This window comes from Pristis pectinata, chromosome 25 (genome assembly GCF_009764475.1).
Source record: "Pristis pectinata isolate sPriPec2 chromosome 25, sPriPec2.1.pri, whole genome shotgun sequence".
Taxonomy (NCBI): domain Eukaryota; kingdom Metazoa; phylum Chordata; class Chondrichthyes; order Rhinopristiformes; family Pristidae; genus Pristis; species Pristis pectinata.
Genome location: NC_067429.1, coordinates 15,765,611 through 15,783,057, shown reverse-complemented (window position 1 = coordinate 15,783,057; position 17,447 = coordinate 15,765,611). Strand labels below are relative to the sequence as shown.

The window sequence follows — 17,447 nt, the reverse complement described above, 5'->3', positions numbered from 1 at the left end:
TGTTTAATTTAGGATTCCATTTTCAAATTCAATCGAAGCATTTAGAACAGGATTATTTTCTGCTAAGCAATTAGTCAAAGCATGTAAAGTGAATAATTTATCTATCAATAATGATATAGTTAAGGCAAGTTGTTCCCCTGTAAAATAACACAAGCCACCACAAGGCATCTTCTACCAACAAAAACAAACTTGTTTCAAAACAGTATTAAAAAGATGCTCGGTAATTCTCATAATGTATAATAAAACGAGATAAAAAGTAAAGAAAGGTGCATATTGCAGAACTGGCATTTTGCGATGTGCAAACTAAGCCACTTAAACCTCATTCTTGTGGTCTCACTCAAGCTTAACACTTGATGTTGTGTAACATACTTCACATTTCAAAAATGCAGCATTTTATTCATATATAACTTTGCAATGAAGTACACCACTGAAAGGGCAATGACTAAACTACAGATTGCTGCCCAGTAGGTCCCATAGATCGAGCTGCATTCGTCTCATCTATAAAAAAGTCTAACTGAAGTGTGCAATCAGACATTAAGCTCTTTGTGCCCTGGGACATACAGTAAGTTCCCACTGGAGTTGATGGAGTCACAGAATCCCCTTATGATGGCAGTGGGGGAAGAGTTGCTGACTTTGACTTTGGAGATGATCTGTTGGGCATGGTGGTGCTCTGACATGATCATGGGGGTTCAGGGAGATGATTGTGGGTCGACAGTTAGTTCAAGGATAATTGGTGGAAGGAGTAATAGGGAGACAAATTAGGATGTCTGGGGACATCAACAGTGACAAGCAAAGATGAAGGCAGTCAATAACAATGAAAACCTAAGGAAGGCACGTACCTGGAAAATGATAAATGCTTTAAACTCCAGGCAGTGGCTGAGATAGGGTCAGACCCTTTAAAGCATGTCAAAACAGGTCTCAAACATCTGGATTGGATTAATTTGACTCAAAGCATCATTGCTCAAGGCCCATGACTTTCACTGGGCTCATACTGTACATGTTGTCCAGTTTTGTGAAATGATATCAGAACAAGCATGTCATGTTACAGTGCATGTACACTGACCTCTGTGCATGTGTGTGTTGTATACTGGGGCACAAAATATCACATTGGGTTGGTTTTTAATTTCCGTCATAGAATTCCCTACATAAAGAAATTTCAAGATATTGAGTTTTTGATTGAACATAGAACTTGATACCAGTACAAAAGCCTAAAAATTACATTAGCTATTGATAACTTATTTTTTTCCTTTTCTGGGTTTGGGATGCAAGCTGCTTTCATGGTCCCTATTATAAATTACAAAAGCAAGAAACCAAAGAAGGTACAAAAATAGAATATTTTATTTTCAATGATTTGAGCTGCCTGGATACAGATTCAATCTGCTGAATAATTAACAAACAGTAGTCATATCATTGCAAACAAATAAGGTATCCTAACCTCTCCCAGACATCTACACATAACCTTAAATCACATCAATATCAAGTTGATCCTTTCATAACACAATCCCCAACTGAAGACTGTTTGACAATGAAAGGATTTGCAGTGATTTTGATATTTCAATGCAATCAGCTCATTTGGTCTCCTCAAAATTGAGGAAACTCAACACAGACTTGGTGACTGCTTTTCAGAGCATCTACATTTGAACTCAGCATCTTCAGATAGTAATTTTCAACTGTGATGGAAATAGAAAGATGCAAAGACGTGCAATATCTTTAGCAATCCTGCAAGCGGAGCACAACTGTAATCCACCTGATTAAGACCAGGTGGTTCAACCTGGTCCAAAATAGACTTCCTCTCTGCGTCAAAGGCAGTCACGGTCAGATTCATCGACGTCATGGCATGTTCTTCTCTGACCACTGCCTCCCTCGGGCCTCCTGTCACCTACAAGAGAACCAGAAGGCAGGTAGGGGGATGTGGAAGTTGAACGTCAAACTGCTGACCCCAGAGAACATCAAGGAACTAAAGAGGGACTATGCAGGTTGAAGAAGCGTGAATTCACTCTTTGACTCCCCAAAGCACTGGCAGGAAGCAACCAAGGAGAACATCAAGTGGTTCTTAATTCTGAAAGAATTCAGAAAGCAAGACAGAATCAGAGAGAATTGTGCCAACTCTAGACAGAATTGCCAGTAACTGGTCCTTCTACTGTCAAGGGGAGTGGTTGCGAAGGAGGTACTCTGAGGGGTGAAGAGCAGGCAAGCCATATTCTTCACCTCAGAATCTTCCAAGATCATATTCTGATCCAGGCTCCACTCCGTAGACTAAGATGAGACATGTTCGCATTTCTTCTTCCAAAACGTTCACAGGAGGAGCCAAAAGCATACCCAACATCACCTTCATCTTGTTGACCACCTTTATGTGTGGCTGCATCAGACTTGTTTGGAACCAAAGTATATGGGCACTAAGGGTCACTATATGCTGAGGTTCTACCTGTCTCCAGTGTTGTGAAGAATGTCCCAGTCAGCTGGTCATTGCCACACTACCTGTCCTTTGTGGAAAAGTTCTTCCAGACAAACACCTTTGACCACAAGTCCACCAGGCAGTGGTCAGCATGGAGCGTCATGCAGATACTGGGGGACAAAGACTCAATGGATACAGTGGGGTGGTTCCCTGAGCAGATTGTCCAAACCATCTAGCAGAATGCCTCATCACCAGAACTCACTAACAATCACCAAGAGTTCACTTGCCTGGTGGTGAGAGAAGCCCTCCCTGTCAGATCCTTCCTGTACAGCAGAATCTCACTCCCAACACACGCTGTCCTTGGGATGGCTGCAATGGGGAGGAGATGGTCATCCACCTCTTTGCAGACTATTGTTTCCCTCAGAGGTCTGGAGAAGGATGTGACAGTCCTTGTCACAGTTTATCCTGAGCAGTTGCATAACAGAGGACTCTCTGATTTACAGGCTGTTCCCAAGGACACACACACAGACAGACGTCAAGTGCTGCTGGAAGATCATCAACACCATGAAAGATGCCATTCGGTCTGCCCAAAACTTGTTGGTCTTCTAGCACAGTGAGATGTCCATAAGGGAATACTCCCAACTGGCACATTCCAGACTGCAAGAGTAAGTGCTGAGGGATGCACTGAAGCTTGGTGCAGCTAATGCAAAGGCTCTATGTGGAAGGAACACAGTCTGGGCTCCTTCTGCTACTGGAAATTGCAGAGTCCGGTGGTGAAGCCTCTCAAACAACAGAAATGTATATCACCCCAGGGGGCTGTGTGGCTGGCAATGATGCTATGTACAAAAAAAATGTGCGAACACTATTATGTATGGAACTAGCAACACTGAATGTGTAGACCAAATGACACAAGAATGTAAGAAGCTTTGCACTACGTTCTTCTTTGGTATATATTTTTAGTTTGGAAAAGAAAATTTATTTTTGAATATGAAATCCTGTTGTTATTTCAGAGTTCCAGCACTCTTTGTATTTTATTATGTAACAAGGTAATGATGCTGCTTTGATTTATACCTCCTCTGAACCCACGCTTTGTTATTTTGTAGGTTCCACTACCTCCCTTTTTTGCCTTGTACTGTCATTCTTTCTGACATTTGAGTCCTCCTGCCATCCATCCTATCACAAACTATCCCTGTTGTCCTCTCCTTTCTCAGCACGTTTATCTCCAATTTTACCCAGTTCTAGTGAAAATTCATTGACCTGAAACATTAGCCCTGCTTCTCTCACATTGTTGATCTGGTGCATATTTCCAGTATTTCCTTTTTCTATTTCATGTTTCGATCACATTAAAGTTAGTGTCAAATAATAAGTCACTCAGTCAGCAAAAATAAAAAGTCTTATTCATTAGCCGAACGTTTTTTTCCAAAGCTGCAGCACGTTCTAAATACATGGGGAATTAAATGTTCTAAAGAACTTTCTCTTTTTAATTCCATTTGTTCTAAAATAGTACCCATGTGATTGATATGTACCAGAAATGTTAACATTTGCACTTCTACCACTTATATCCTAAAAAGTGGAACTTCCAAATGCCGATAAAATAATGGGGAAGGCAGCTTTAACTTCTGCTATCATGCTGATTTTCAAGGACTCAGCAAGAGTTCATTCCTGGTCACGTCAAAGTCCATTTCAAAAAAAATGATGTGGGCAGTATTTCAAAATAAATAGCATTAATGTAGAATTTTGAAGAACTGTGTTTCCCAGCTTAGCTTTGCATTGTACTGCACATTAATTCAAAGTTCTCTGGCAACTTCAGTTTCCTGACATCATTGTAGAAGTGAAGGAAGTTCTGTGTTTGGCCACAATTTCAATAATTTATGCCCCACTGGGTTCTTAAAAAATAATTCTATGGGAGAAAATGCCATTAAAATATGAATATTGAAAGAGCGATTCCCATAGCAGACCTAAATCACTTATACATTAATGCAATCTAACCATTATACACAGTACCATTACTTCAAAATTGACGGCAATAATTATTTAGTACTTAAACATTCACTTCATCCTAATCCACAAATTTTTAAAGCTCCAGGCACTTCTGCCAACTGTTATAATCCAATGAACATTGAATAAATTGCCATGTGCATTCATTAACTGCAGGTATTGAAATGCAAAGCACACAACTGCACGGAAACTAGAAGTGTGTTCTACTGCCAGCCTTGCATCCAGTGCACTCCAGTGCAAAGGAAGGTAGATTAGTACGCAAGTCTGTAAGCACTGTTTAAAATTCTCACAGCAGAGCTTGACAAATACACTTCCAATTCTGTGAGTGAGTAAATGATTTCTGATTCTGTTCAATAAATTAAAAGATAACCGCCAACTTTTCATTCAGATTTTATCTTTCAAATATATACCTGAAATATTATTTTGCATTTTGTCAGTTTAGAGTTCGTGGGAATAGACTTTCAAACTTTGAGCTAGTAGTGATAAAAAGTATTGCAAAAAGTATAGTAATTAGAAATATCTTTTAGAAAACCGCATGGTGGTCAGGTTATAGCAAGGTTCACATAGAAGTGCAAGCTATCGATATGAATGAGCAGATGAACAATGCCATCGAGAATGCATTGCAGCTATAGTTAAGATTGTCATTGTTGCAAGTATTTCATAAAATGAATTCACATACCTGTACATAGTTATTTTCACAGTGTTCTGCTACCTGCTGGAGTTTTGTGTAGTTTTCCACCAGAACTTGTCTATCTGCTGGGATGTCTTGTTGAAGTAACTTCTGAATTTCTGCCATTTTGCAGCCAGACTGTTTCATTTCCTTCTTTCTGTGAATGCTCAGGTTTTAATGTTGAGGTTTTCCCCTGTCTCTGCCTATTTATTGCGCTCTTTCAATCAGAAGCATTCTGGGCATTCTTTGCACCAAAAAAAATTGCAGCGCCTTATATAAAAGCATTGTTTATTTAAAAAGGTAATGTCAGAGATTTTCTTCTGAGGAGTTTCAACTGAAACAAAACATTATTAAGGCAAATTGTAGAAAATATAGAAGATCACCATTTAAGATGTAAAAATGTTCTTTTTAAAACCTAACAGAACCTTGCTAAAGTTTACTCTTTATGTTGAAGTAGAAGATCAAACATTCTATTTCTCCTCTGCTATGTCAAATGAGTGTATTTACCCATTTAAACAAAAATAAAGCAAGCTGCATAGATCATATCCAGTCAAACATTTGGTGGGTCCCACCAATTAAGAGTGGAAACTCTCAATGAGATTCAGTTTCTGCAATTCATTTTTATTAGAAAACAATATACAGTAAAACTTCTATATAAATTAGATCAAAATTTCTATATTTGCCAATTATGTTCGTCCTTTAAGTGGTCGATGAAAGAAAATAAGAAATAGAGGCAGCATTCAACATCAACAGCATTTCGAATTCCTCATGACTGAAGTAATAAGTGAAGAAGAGAAATGATTCTGGAGACAGAAGAGACTGCCGATGCTGAAGTCTGGAGCAAGAGACAAACTGCTGGAGGAATCCAGTGGGTCAAGCAGCATTTGTGGAGACAAAGGGATGGTCACCATTTCAAGTTGAGACTCTGCATCAGGACAGTTAGTTAGAACCAGAGAAATAATTCTCCTTGGGTCTAACTCACATGGCCCAGAAATTCTACCTCTAGTTTTCCCAACTCTTTGCAAACACATAACACAAGGACCATGTGGATGCTTCTGTCTAGAGATGTGACCCCTGCCACGTTACATAGAATATAGAGCATAGAAACAACCCAAAAGGTCCATGCCAACATTCATGCTAATGCTATTAGATGGATACCTTCAGGAATTGCCATCTGCAGTTAAATGATCTTTTCCTGAGTTATACCCCCAGACACTAGATATTGAGTAGGGATGCCATTCTCCCTAAACTCAAATGTTAATATATTCAATTCTTATACATTTTATTTTACAGTAAAACTCTGATAACCTGGCACCCTTGGGACTTTGGACCAGACCAGCAGATTTTCCAGACTATTGGATGTTACTCTTACTAACACACAAACACATTTTATTTCACTTTGTTTTTACATGTTACACAGCTGTATAATACATTTTCCAGTGAACCTGGTGGGTTTAAAGAGAGCTGGAAATGTACAAGTACTCTGAATCCCAGCTCCAGCCACAAACCTCCCCACATTCCTGACCCCTGGTGTCCTGGGCCATAATTCGGCCCACAGTCGTAACCCCAGCCCAGGTTGCACTTTGGACCCCGACTCTGGCCATGCACTCAGCTTGTACCCTGGGGCCCAGCCCACATTCTACACAATGTGCAAGTCTGATTCTGGATCATTAGGATTTCCAAACTGGATTATTGGAGTTTTACTGTATATTGTTTTCTCATTTCAACTTAAGGTTGTCCTGCAGAGATTTTTTATTGTTAAAATATTCACTTTTTTTAACGAGCAAAAAGTAAAGCATTGAGGCATTAAAAGTAACCCTTTGTTTAGTTATCCAGAGATAGTACTGCTTCCCAAATGTGGGTTATTTGGCATAACTCAACCTTTGACTACTATAAAAAGGAAAAACATTCCCATTATCAATCCACCAGGAAATAAATATATACTCAGGCAATCCACTTGGAAATTAGTGGTTTCTCTTCCCTCTTTAAAACATTATGGAAGATTTTCGATATTAAAAAAATACTGTTGAGATGCAAGATGTTGTTGTTAACTCAAAATCATGGATTCAGGGTTTTATTTTCCAACCAAAATTGATAGAACACAAAATGTCAGTAACCTGAGGTAATTCAATACTGTCAACCCCATTCACTGCCACTGTGGGCTTATGTCCCACAGCCACATCCTGTCAGATTATCATATGAACATTGTAGACTTTGCAGAGCTTGGTTGTGTTATGCCAATGAACGGTGTACAGTGAGATCCCAGTCACATTCACAGAATAAAATCATAGAAGAGTACGCTGCCAACTGAGTCTACTCCGCCCTTCAAACCTGTTCCAGTTTGAGGAGCAATTCAGGTTTTCCCATTTCCAGCCCTTTTCCCATATCTTTAACTTTTATTTCCTTTAGTTATTTATCCAATGGTGTATTCATTTCCATTGCTGTCAGTTTAATTCAAATCCTAGTCACTTATTTTGTGAAGAACTTTGTCCTCAGGTTGCCTCTGGTTCATTTGCCAATCTGCCTAAGTCAGTTCCCTTCAGCTAATGGATAAAAAATATGTTTATTTTGACTGGCCCCATCATGTTATTGCACATATCCATCAAATCTCTCAACTCTCACTTTTCCACTCTATTGATGTAACTCATCCTTGATTCCATTCAGGTAAATTCCTGATTTACTTCTTCCTACATCCTTTCTAAAGAACATAAGACAGGAGCTATTCAACCCCTCCAGCATTCAATAAGATCATGGCTGAGCTTTTACCTTGGCACTTCTGTGTACTAACCCCATTGCTCTTGATCCCCTTAACATCAAAAAAATTTATTGGTTTTTATCTTGAATATACTCAGTAACTGAACCTCCACAGTCCTCCTGGATAGAGAATTCCAAAGATTCACTCCTGTTTGGGTGAAGAAATTTCTCCTCACCTCAGTTCTGAATGGCCAGCCTCTTATTTTGAGACTGTGATTCCTGGTTCTAGATACACCTGCCAAGGGAAACATCATCCCTTCATCAATCTTGTGAAGTCCTGTAAGAATTTTGTATACTTCAATAAGAATACCTCTCATTCTTCTAAGCTCAAGAAAGTCATGGACCAGAGTGCTTAATCTCTCCTTATGGAACACATTGTCATCTCAAGAATCTATCAGGTGAACCTTTTTCATTGCTCTCCCTCTATTGTAAGAAGAATTCCTTATGAAGGGAGACCAGACCTGTAACAATATTCTGGGCGAAGTCTCAGTTGGGCCCAGTATTATGCAGTAAGACATCTTTAATGTTGTACTTAAATCTTCTTGCAATAAAGGTCACCATATCATTTGCCTTCCTAATTGCTTGCTGCACCTGAACATTAACGTTCAGTGATTTGTGTACAAGGACACCCTGATCCCTCTAAACACCAACACCTTTCAAACACCCACCATTTAAAAAATACGCTGCCTTCCTGTTTTTTTCTACCAAAGTGGATGACCCCACGTTTCCAAATGATATTCCATCTGCCACGTCCTTGCTCATTCACTTAGCATTCAAAGCCTCTTAACATCTTCCTCGCAACCCACATTGTTACTCAATTTAATATCATCAGCAAACTTGAATATATTACACTTGGTTCCCCATCCAAGTCATTTATATGGATGGTAAACAGCTGGGGTCTCAGCACTGATCCCCATGGCACCGCATAGTCACAGATTTACGATCTGAAATTGACTGGTTTATTCCAATTCTCTTTTCACCACCTGTTGACCAGTCCTTAGACCACACCATTGTATAACCCCCAATCCCACGTGCTCTAATTTTGTTTAATATTGTTTTGTGTGGTATCTTATCAAAGACCCAGATACATTACATCTGTCAGAATGCACTTATCCATTCTACCAATCACATCCTTAAAGAGTTTTATCAAACACAATTTCCTTCTTGTAAATCATGTTGAATTTGTCTAGCTTCTTGATATGTTCTAAGTGTCCTCTCATCATATATTTTATAATAGATTCTAACATTACCCTGGCATGTAGTTCCCCATTTCTCTCTCCTTCTGTACTTAAATAGCAGGGCTACATTTGTTACTTCCATAAGAATTATTATGGAAGCCGTTAAATTTTAATAGCAGTGCCACAATCTCCACAGTCACCTGTTTCAAATCTTGGGACACATGTCATCATGTCCTGCTGATTTGTCTCATTCATGTGACAATTTTCATAAGCTTTTTTGTGTTTTCTTCATGAAAACAGGAACAATCTTTGTTTAATTTCTTTGCCAATTTATCCACCAATATAATTTTTCTTTTTTCAGTCTGTATGGGTCCCACATTAACATTTACTGGTAATTTCCTCTGTACATTTCTATGAAAACTTTTATCTTCTTTTTATATGCATTATGCTAAGTTCCTTTTGTATACTACTTTCCCTTCCCTTAATAATGTTTTGAGCCCTTTGCTGAATTCTGAAGTGTTCCCAATCCTCAGGATTTATGCTCTTTTCAACATTATATGCCTTTTCCTTTGATTTAATGCTAACTATTACTTCTCTTGGGGTAGTTTTCCTGTTGGGTTTTTGTGCCTAAAGAGGATATGTATTTGTTGGAACTATGCATCACTTCTCTAAGTGCTACCCATAGCTTGTTTACTGGCATGCCCTTTAGTATAGTTTCCCAATCCACCATAGCCAATTCCCATCTCATACTTTTGAAGCTGGCTTTATTTAGATTTAGTGCTCAAAAAGGATTGAGGAACCATATGCCATTTCATGCATGCAGCAACAATACACCAGCTTTGGACAGCTTTAATGAATCACCTTCACTATCCTACACACTCGTGCATAGGAAAGAGGCTCATCGGTAGCTGGTGTGCCTGTAAATCTCCTACTTACAGTGTGAACACACTCACGGGAAGTTAGACCCTTGGATAATGGGCATAGACACCCTCTCTCCCCTAATTACCACCATCCTCCCCGCCACACCTATTCCTCAGGCATTCTTTTAGGTATAAACATGGAGCTTCAAAAGATTGATAAACCTCACATGTATATGTTTTAATGGGTATTTTTCCCCATGTTTCCACTGAAACTTGCTATTGTCCCTATGCTTGGACAACCTCCAATTGTCAACACTGCTGCAGATTCAGCCCAAGTTTAAACTTCTGGAACCTTTATTACACCTTATTTTCAGAATTACCTCAAAGTTGGAGTGACTCTGCTCGTCAATAAACCTTTCTGTACTAGAGGCAGCCGTGAGTGATGTTAGGCAATATTATCTCTGCATCAGAAGATTGGCTCAAGTCACAGTACATTACTGACACTCCTAGATGTAGTGAGAATGTGCTGTACAGTTGGATGTGCTGTTTTATTTAGCTGAGGCATTACAATGAGGCCCTATCTTCCCTCTAGGAGAAACTCAAATGATCATAGGACCCTATTTGCAAGAAGGGCAGTAGAGCTATACTGATATCCTCATCAATATTTATCTCTCAACCAACACCTCAAAACAAAATTAGGTGTTAATTGTCATAGTATTGCTTATAAGAACCTGCTATAAAAATTGTCTGCCATTTTATCTATTTTGTAATTATGCTGATACTTCAAGAATTACTTCATTGCCTGTAACATGCTTTGCCTGTGAAAAATGTTCTAAGGACTTCCTATGACATTCTATTGGAGGAAGAGGAGAAGGTTCAGCAGCATGGGGCAGTGAGGAGTGTGAGACAATTTAGCAGAAGACACCAACACACCACAGCACAAATCCTGCTTCACCTAACCATATCACATTATCCATGTAGATATATGGCCACTCACAGCTCTGGGAAGTTTTCTATCAAACTTTAAATGCTAGCTCTTTCTATTTTCAATATGTTTTATGCAGAAAATATTTAGCAATATGACCTTGCACAATACCAATCTGATGTTATAACATCAAAAGCAGGTAATTTGTCAGTTTTGGAGAATATGAATAAAATTTCATGATCAAAATGTGTGCCTTTAACAGGATTGTTCATTATGAATTGTTTTCTTTTGTTCTAATTGTGTTCTTTCTTGTAAAAAATGGTTTAATTTATGTTTAATTTGTTTTTCTTGTGAATGCTGCTTATATGATATGATGCTGCTGCAGATAAGTTTTTCATTGCACTTGTGCATACATGTACTTGTGCATATGACAATAAACTCAACTTTAACTTTGAAGAATTTGTAAAGTTCCAAGACTTCAGAAGCTTTCTCATTTCCAATGCTAAATATTTTCAACAATTCACATGTTCCAACTTTCAACCATCTAATTGCAAACCTGAACTTAAACAGAGGCAACATTGTAAATAATTGTAAAACATTGTAAAACATTCAGCACAGCTTTGTGGGCCGAAGGGCCTGAATTGTGCTGTAATTATTCTATGTTCTATAATCTGTCATGGAACAGACAGTAATTATCCAAGTTGGCCATATTTGGACTGAGGACTGTACATGCATTTCAAAGTAGCCTAATTAGAGGACTTGCAACATTTGAAATGGGAAAACTGCAAGTCACATGAGACTAAAATTCAAGGAGAATTTATGATGTGACTGAACTACAAGCCTTGTATGATTGCATTTTCTGTCCAACGTAGAAATGGTGCACATTAGCCAAAAGTTACCCTATTACACAAAAGAGTCAGCAATTCTCGTACTGGGGAATATGAAGCAAGCTCACTTTCTGGAACACTGCACAGAAGCCTCTAGAAATGCTGATGCAGGAAGTCCATGTTGCTGTTGTTGGTCTTCTCATACACTTATTCTCATATACATCCACCAAAGTCATGGTGCTTTCACTGACAGGCACAGTGACTCTGGTTTATTTGGTGAAAGCAGTAACAGGATTGGCAATCAGAAGGATTTTTCATACAATGTGTCAGGGGTTGTTTGAGCTTTCTGCTTGGAACTTTATTAATTTTATTTCAGCAGTTGTGAGAAATGAAAGTAAAACCACTTTTGTCTCCACCATCCCAACCCCAGCAGTTCCCATAAATTTAGAGATGATGGTGACAGAAACACTGCCCCTTTCCAGTAGCCGATCTTATACTTGCATCTGTGATGTATCCATTACTTTGACCATTTGTAGCTGCACCATTTCTTGTCTGCCTTTGCAACCTTTAACCACTAGATTGACAGTATTTCCTGTGACGGGTAGTTAGAACCCAGACACATGACTGAAAATTTCAGACAGGAAAATAAGAAAATGTTTTCCTGTTGAGATGAGGTGAAAAAGAAATGCAAATATTGTGGGTGCTGGAAAATGAAATTAAAAGTCAGATATGATCATTTTCTTAAAGTTTTTGGAAACAGAAACAAAGGATACACAAGGGAAACTTTATTCACATAACTACTGAACTGAACACATAACTGAAATGCAGTACTAAAAACAGTTCTGAAAAGGAAAAAAAAAATGCAGGTCCTTGGGGAGTGGAACTAGCTGGATTACTTCTAAACACAGACTCAATAGGCCAATTAGCCTACCTTAGTGCCGTAAAAATTTTATGAATTCATAGCTTAGAAGTTGGATTAGATAAAGATTTGTGCCCATTTTTTATGCGTTGGTAGCGCAGAAGGTGCAATTCTGGGCATAATTTGCACATATTTCCTGTTGAAAATCTGAAAATTCAATCCTAAATTTGGGAGATTGAATGTCACAGTTCACCCTCTCCCAATGTTGTAGCATGTGAGGCTGTCACCATGTACACAGCACTTACTTACCAAATGAAATCGGAGCAAAGGCTTATGACTTATGGCCTTCTATATCATACTAAACTTTGTGTGATTTAAAGCGTAACGTGGAATATCATTTTTATATGTTAATGTCATTCCCTGAATTCATGGCCAGCAAGCCTTCAATCAGATTGAAGCTTCTGTGAGCTAGCAGTTACACAGATCTGTGGTCTCAACACTGCCACTGTTCATAGTACCTGTGGCCATGAGGTATATTTGGCCTGCAATGACAGGGGACCTCTGCCCCAGGAGACCTTTGTGCCTATACCACCCCCTTCCTATTCATATTCCTCCTTCCCCCAACCCTGTCTTTTACCCTCTTCCCTCATCTGTCCTCTTCTCCAAGGCAGACAGATCACTATCAGGGTGACCCATTTCTCATGCATCAGTAAGTGAATGATATTGCTGCTGCCTATCCTGCAAGTATGCGAGCAGCAATGGCTGTGAAATACACGGGTCAGATGTTAATGTTTCTTAAAGGAAGTAAAACCATGATTGCAGATTCTTAAAACAAATATACACTGATGTTGTGATTTTTTTTGTTTGGTGACTTCCAGTTTGCTGTTACTGCCAAACAGAGTGCCCATTTAGTGCACTAAATATCAAGGAAATCGAACATTTTGGCGCAGTTCTGAAAACAAATTGCTGGAAATACTCAGCATTTTGGAAAGCTGATAGAGATAATACTTCAGGTAAATGGCTTCCAATCTGGGGAGAAAACAAAATGATTTTCACTTGCACAATACTGAAAAAAGGCACCATGCAATTGAATTTCTAGGTAGTCTTTAGTAATCACAAACATTTAAAAGCTTTTAACAATTAAATGTAAAAATCAAGTCGCTCAAACCAAAAAATGTAAATGTAACATGGTTATCTCTCTCACAGCTGTTTTTCTCCATTCAGATGAATACAATCATTGAACTTAAGTGCTGGGGCATTTGGGGTTTTGCCACTCCCTGCTGGACTTCCAGAATCTCCTTCTACTTATGCAATCCATCAGGGTTCAAGCAGAGTTGGTTTCACTATTAGTCTGTATGTTAATATAGTTTCTCATTCAACCAGTCAACTCATTCCTCATACCTTTATAGTTTTCTTTATTTTGATTTAAATCCCTAGTTTCAGATTAAATTACGTCACTTTACTGGTTAACGTCAAATTCCATGGTCACTTTTGCCTCAGACCCTTTTGCAACAAGATTATTAATTAACCCCTATCGATGCATAGCACAGGATCTACAATAGCCTCCCTTGGTGGTTCCTCAGCATAGTGATCTGGAGAACTATCTCGTCTATATTCCATGAATTCATCCTCCTTCATATTACCACTTATTTAACATATTCAGTCCATATACAGGATAAAGTTCCCCATGATTACTGAATTACCCCTGCACTTCTAATTTCCTGATTTATGCCATGTCCAATATTCGGCAGCCTCTAAATAACTGCTAATGTTTTCTGCTTTTTGTTATTTCTTAGCTCTGCCCAACTTGTCTACATCATAACCTATCAAGCTATGATCATTTCTATGCTGATCTCTTTTTAATAGTGCTACACCACCTTTTTTTTTGCCTGTCCTTTCTAATTATTGAATATCATTTAACATTCAATTCCCTGCAGCCACATTTCTGTCAAGGTGATTAGATTGTACCTATTTACTTCTATTTGTGTCATTAATTCAACTCCCATATTGCTAACGTTGAATGCAATTAGGTTTAGTGTCTTTCATTTTTTTCTATTTTAGTATTCTTCTGTGCCTTGACCCCATTTGCTGCTTGTCTTTGTTTTGTTACCTATATATACATGGAACATAGAACGTAGAACAGTACAGCACAGAACAGGCCCTTCAGCCCACAATGTTGTGCCGACATAGATAATCCCTCCTACCTGCAGCATGTCCATAATCCTCCATTTTCCTCATCCAGGCCCTTCTTAAAAGCCCCCAATATATATTGCTTAACACTTTTCTGACTTCTTACTTATTTTGTTTCTCTCTCTGCTGAATTCTTGCTAAAGTTCCCTTGTCTTGGCTAAACTAGTTTAAACCCTCCCCAAAAGTCCCACCAAAGTCCCTGCGAGAATATTGTCTCAGTCCTGCTGAAGGGTAATATATCCAATTTGTACAAGTCTCTCCTGCTCCAGAAATCTGACAGCCTTCTTCCTGCACCATGTCTCCACCATTCAGCTGCTCTATCCTCCTATTTGTTGGAACATGACATTGGGTGTAATTCTATCTGTTGGAACATGACATTGGGTGTAATCCTGAGATTACTAACGTTGAGGTCTAAAATCTGCCCACAGGTCTTCATCCTGTCTCTGCACGTGTCATTGGATAGGATATGGACGACAAGTTCTGTTTTTTCACAGTCTCATTTAGTATGGTCTGCAAGAGTTCAGCCATCCTTGACCCTGGAACCAGGGTGGAACCAGGGAAGCAACGTACCATCCTGGGGTCAGGTGGCAGCCTGCCTGCCTCTTAACTACAACCCTAATCATTACCTCAGTGTAGCAACACTCTGACCACTTTGCACTAAAATGGACTTTTTTTTGTTCTAATTGTGTTCTTTCTTGTATAATTTTGTATAATTTATATTTAATTTATGTAGTGTCTTTAATGCTACGTGCCTGCACTGCTGCTGCAAGTAAGTTTTTCATTGCACCGGTGAACCCATGTTCTTGTGCATATGACAATAGACTCAACTTTGACTTTGACCTTATAAGTATTGTTCCTTCATCCTTCTTTCTCCCCTTCTTTGCAACTGAGCCATTCATGGCCCCATGTTCCCAGCTCTGGATGGACTCTCCTAAGGAACCATTACCCTCACCAGTATCTAAAAGAGAACATCTATTAGGGAGTGAGATGGATTCCAGGGATTCCTGAACTAGCTGCTTGCTCCTCCCTGTCTGCCTGGCAGTCACCATTTCCTCTCTGTTTGTACACTCTTAGGCTCTAGTGTGACCACCTCTCTGAATATGCAATCCACAAAGTTCTCAGCCTCACAGACGCACAACAGTGCCCTCAGCCACCACTCCAGCTCCAAAACCCAGAGTTCAAGCTGCTACAGCTGGAGATGTGTAAGAACGTAGGAACCAGAAGCAGGAGTCAACTATTTGGCCAATCAAACTTGCTCCACTACTGATCCCATCTTGGCCTCAACACACTTTCCTGCTCTCTCCCCACTCCCCAATTCTACCTTGTAGTTTAAGATCAATTCTATGCTCTAATGATTGAAACCTAATCTGCTCATACTTCCTCCATACCTTCCTTCAACCTTTCTTCATTCTAGGAATCAACCTAGTAAGCCTTCTCTACACTGCCTCCAATACAACAATATCCAGGCAGCACCAACGGTAGAGCTGCTAGCTCAGAACACCAGAGATGCTGGTTTGATCCTGACCTCCGGTGTAGAGTCCCATGATTTCTCTCTGTGACTGCTAGGATTTCCCCTGTGGATTTCTTCCCATGTCCCAAAGGTGGTAGGTTACTTGGCCATTGTAAATTGCCCCTAGAGTGTAGGTGAATGGTAGATAATGGGAGAATAAAATGGGATTAGTGTAAAGGAATGCCAGATGGCCCCAGAGCCTGTTTCCATGCTGTATCATCTTATGATCCTATTATTCTTTGCTATGGGGACCAAAGTCATACACAGCTCTCCAGGTCTGGTCTCACCAGTGATCTGTAAGGTTGCATCAAAACTTCTCTATTTTTAAACTGCATAGACCTTGCAATAAAGGCACTTTCCATATGATACTTTCTATGTAGTCTATCCTAGCTATGCTGGCCCATAGAGCAATCCCATTTCCACACCAACTTTCCTTGTAGTCCATTCACTCCAGATTCCTATCAATTCCTTCAGGTTCTTCCACCCACACATTAGGGACAAGTTACATTGGCCTGTTAACCTACAAACCCACACTTTTTTGGGATATGGGAGGGATCGGGAGAAAACCCACACAGTCCCAGGGAGAACATGCAAGTTTTATACATACAACACCGGAGGTTAGGATTGAATCTGGGTCACTGGAGCTGTGAGACAACAGCTCTACCAGCTGCACCACCTCCTCATACTTGTACTTGCATACTTACGTCTTGTGTTTTATGTACTAGGACCCCTCAGATCCTTCCCTACCACAGCATTTTGTAGTCTCACTTCAATAAATAATAATTTGCATCTTCATTCTTCACCTTCTGCACATGTGGTTGTCAAGGATGCTGGAACCATCCACAATTTCCCAGATGGCACAGGACACACATTCTACTTGACTGAGCTGCCCTGCCTGATGCCATGATTTGCCTTTATAGATAACTCACAAAATAGAAATGTCAGAAAATAAGCACCAGTCAGGTACCTGACTTGCACTAACATCACACACTCAAACCAATGCCAGTGTTGAGTTGCTCCTACCAATTCCCCGCAACGTCACTGCTACCTCACCAAAAACCCCTTATCACCAAAGTCTACACTGAAGACCATGCACTACAAGAATCCTATACGCAAACACCTACTCCCCCTTGCTCCCAAATTCACAGCCTTTCCATTACATCCCACCCCATCCACTGTCCTATTCTGATGCTCCCAATCCCTATTATCTCCTCCCTTCAAAAATGATGAGACCTCTCCATTCCCCACTACCCCCACCCCACCCCCAAGCTCTCTACTATT

At 39.6% G+C, this 17,447-nt stretch overlaps 1 protein-coding gene across 3 annotated transcripts in view; it reads right to left on the bottom strand.

Annotated features, from left to right (window-relative positions):
• LOC127583065 (abl interactor 1-like) overlaps positions 1-5,211 on the bottom strand; it is a 33,958-nt gene extending 28,747 nt beyond the window's left edge. For all 3 annotated transcript variants that reach the window (XM_052038789.1, XM_052038790.1, XM_052038791.1), the window contains exon 1: positions 5,073-5,211. In XM_052038789.1, coding sequence (XP_051894749.1) covers positions 5,073-5,210 — 138 coding nt within the window. In that variant the 5' untranslated portion in view covers position 5,211. The remainder of the gene's footprint in view (positions 1-5,072) is intronic.
• Between the last annotated feature and the right edge of the window lie 12,236 nt (positions 5,212-17,447).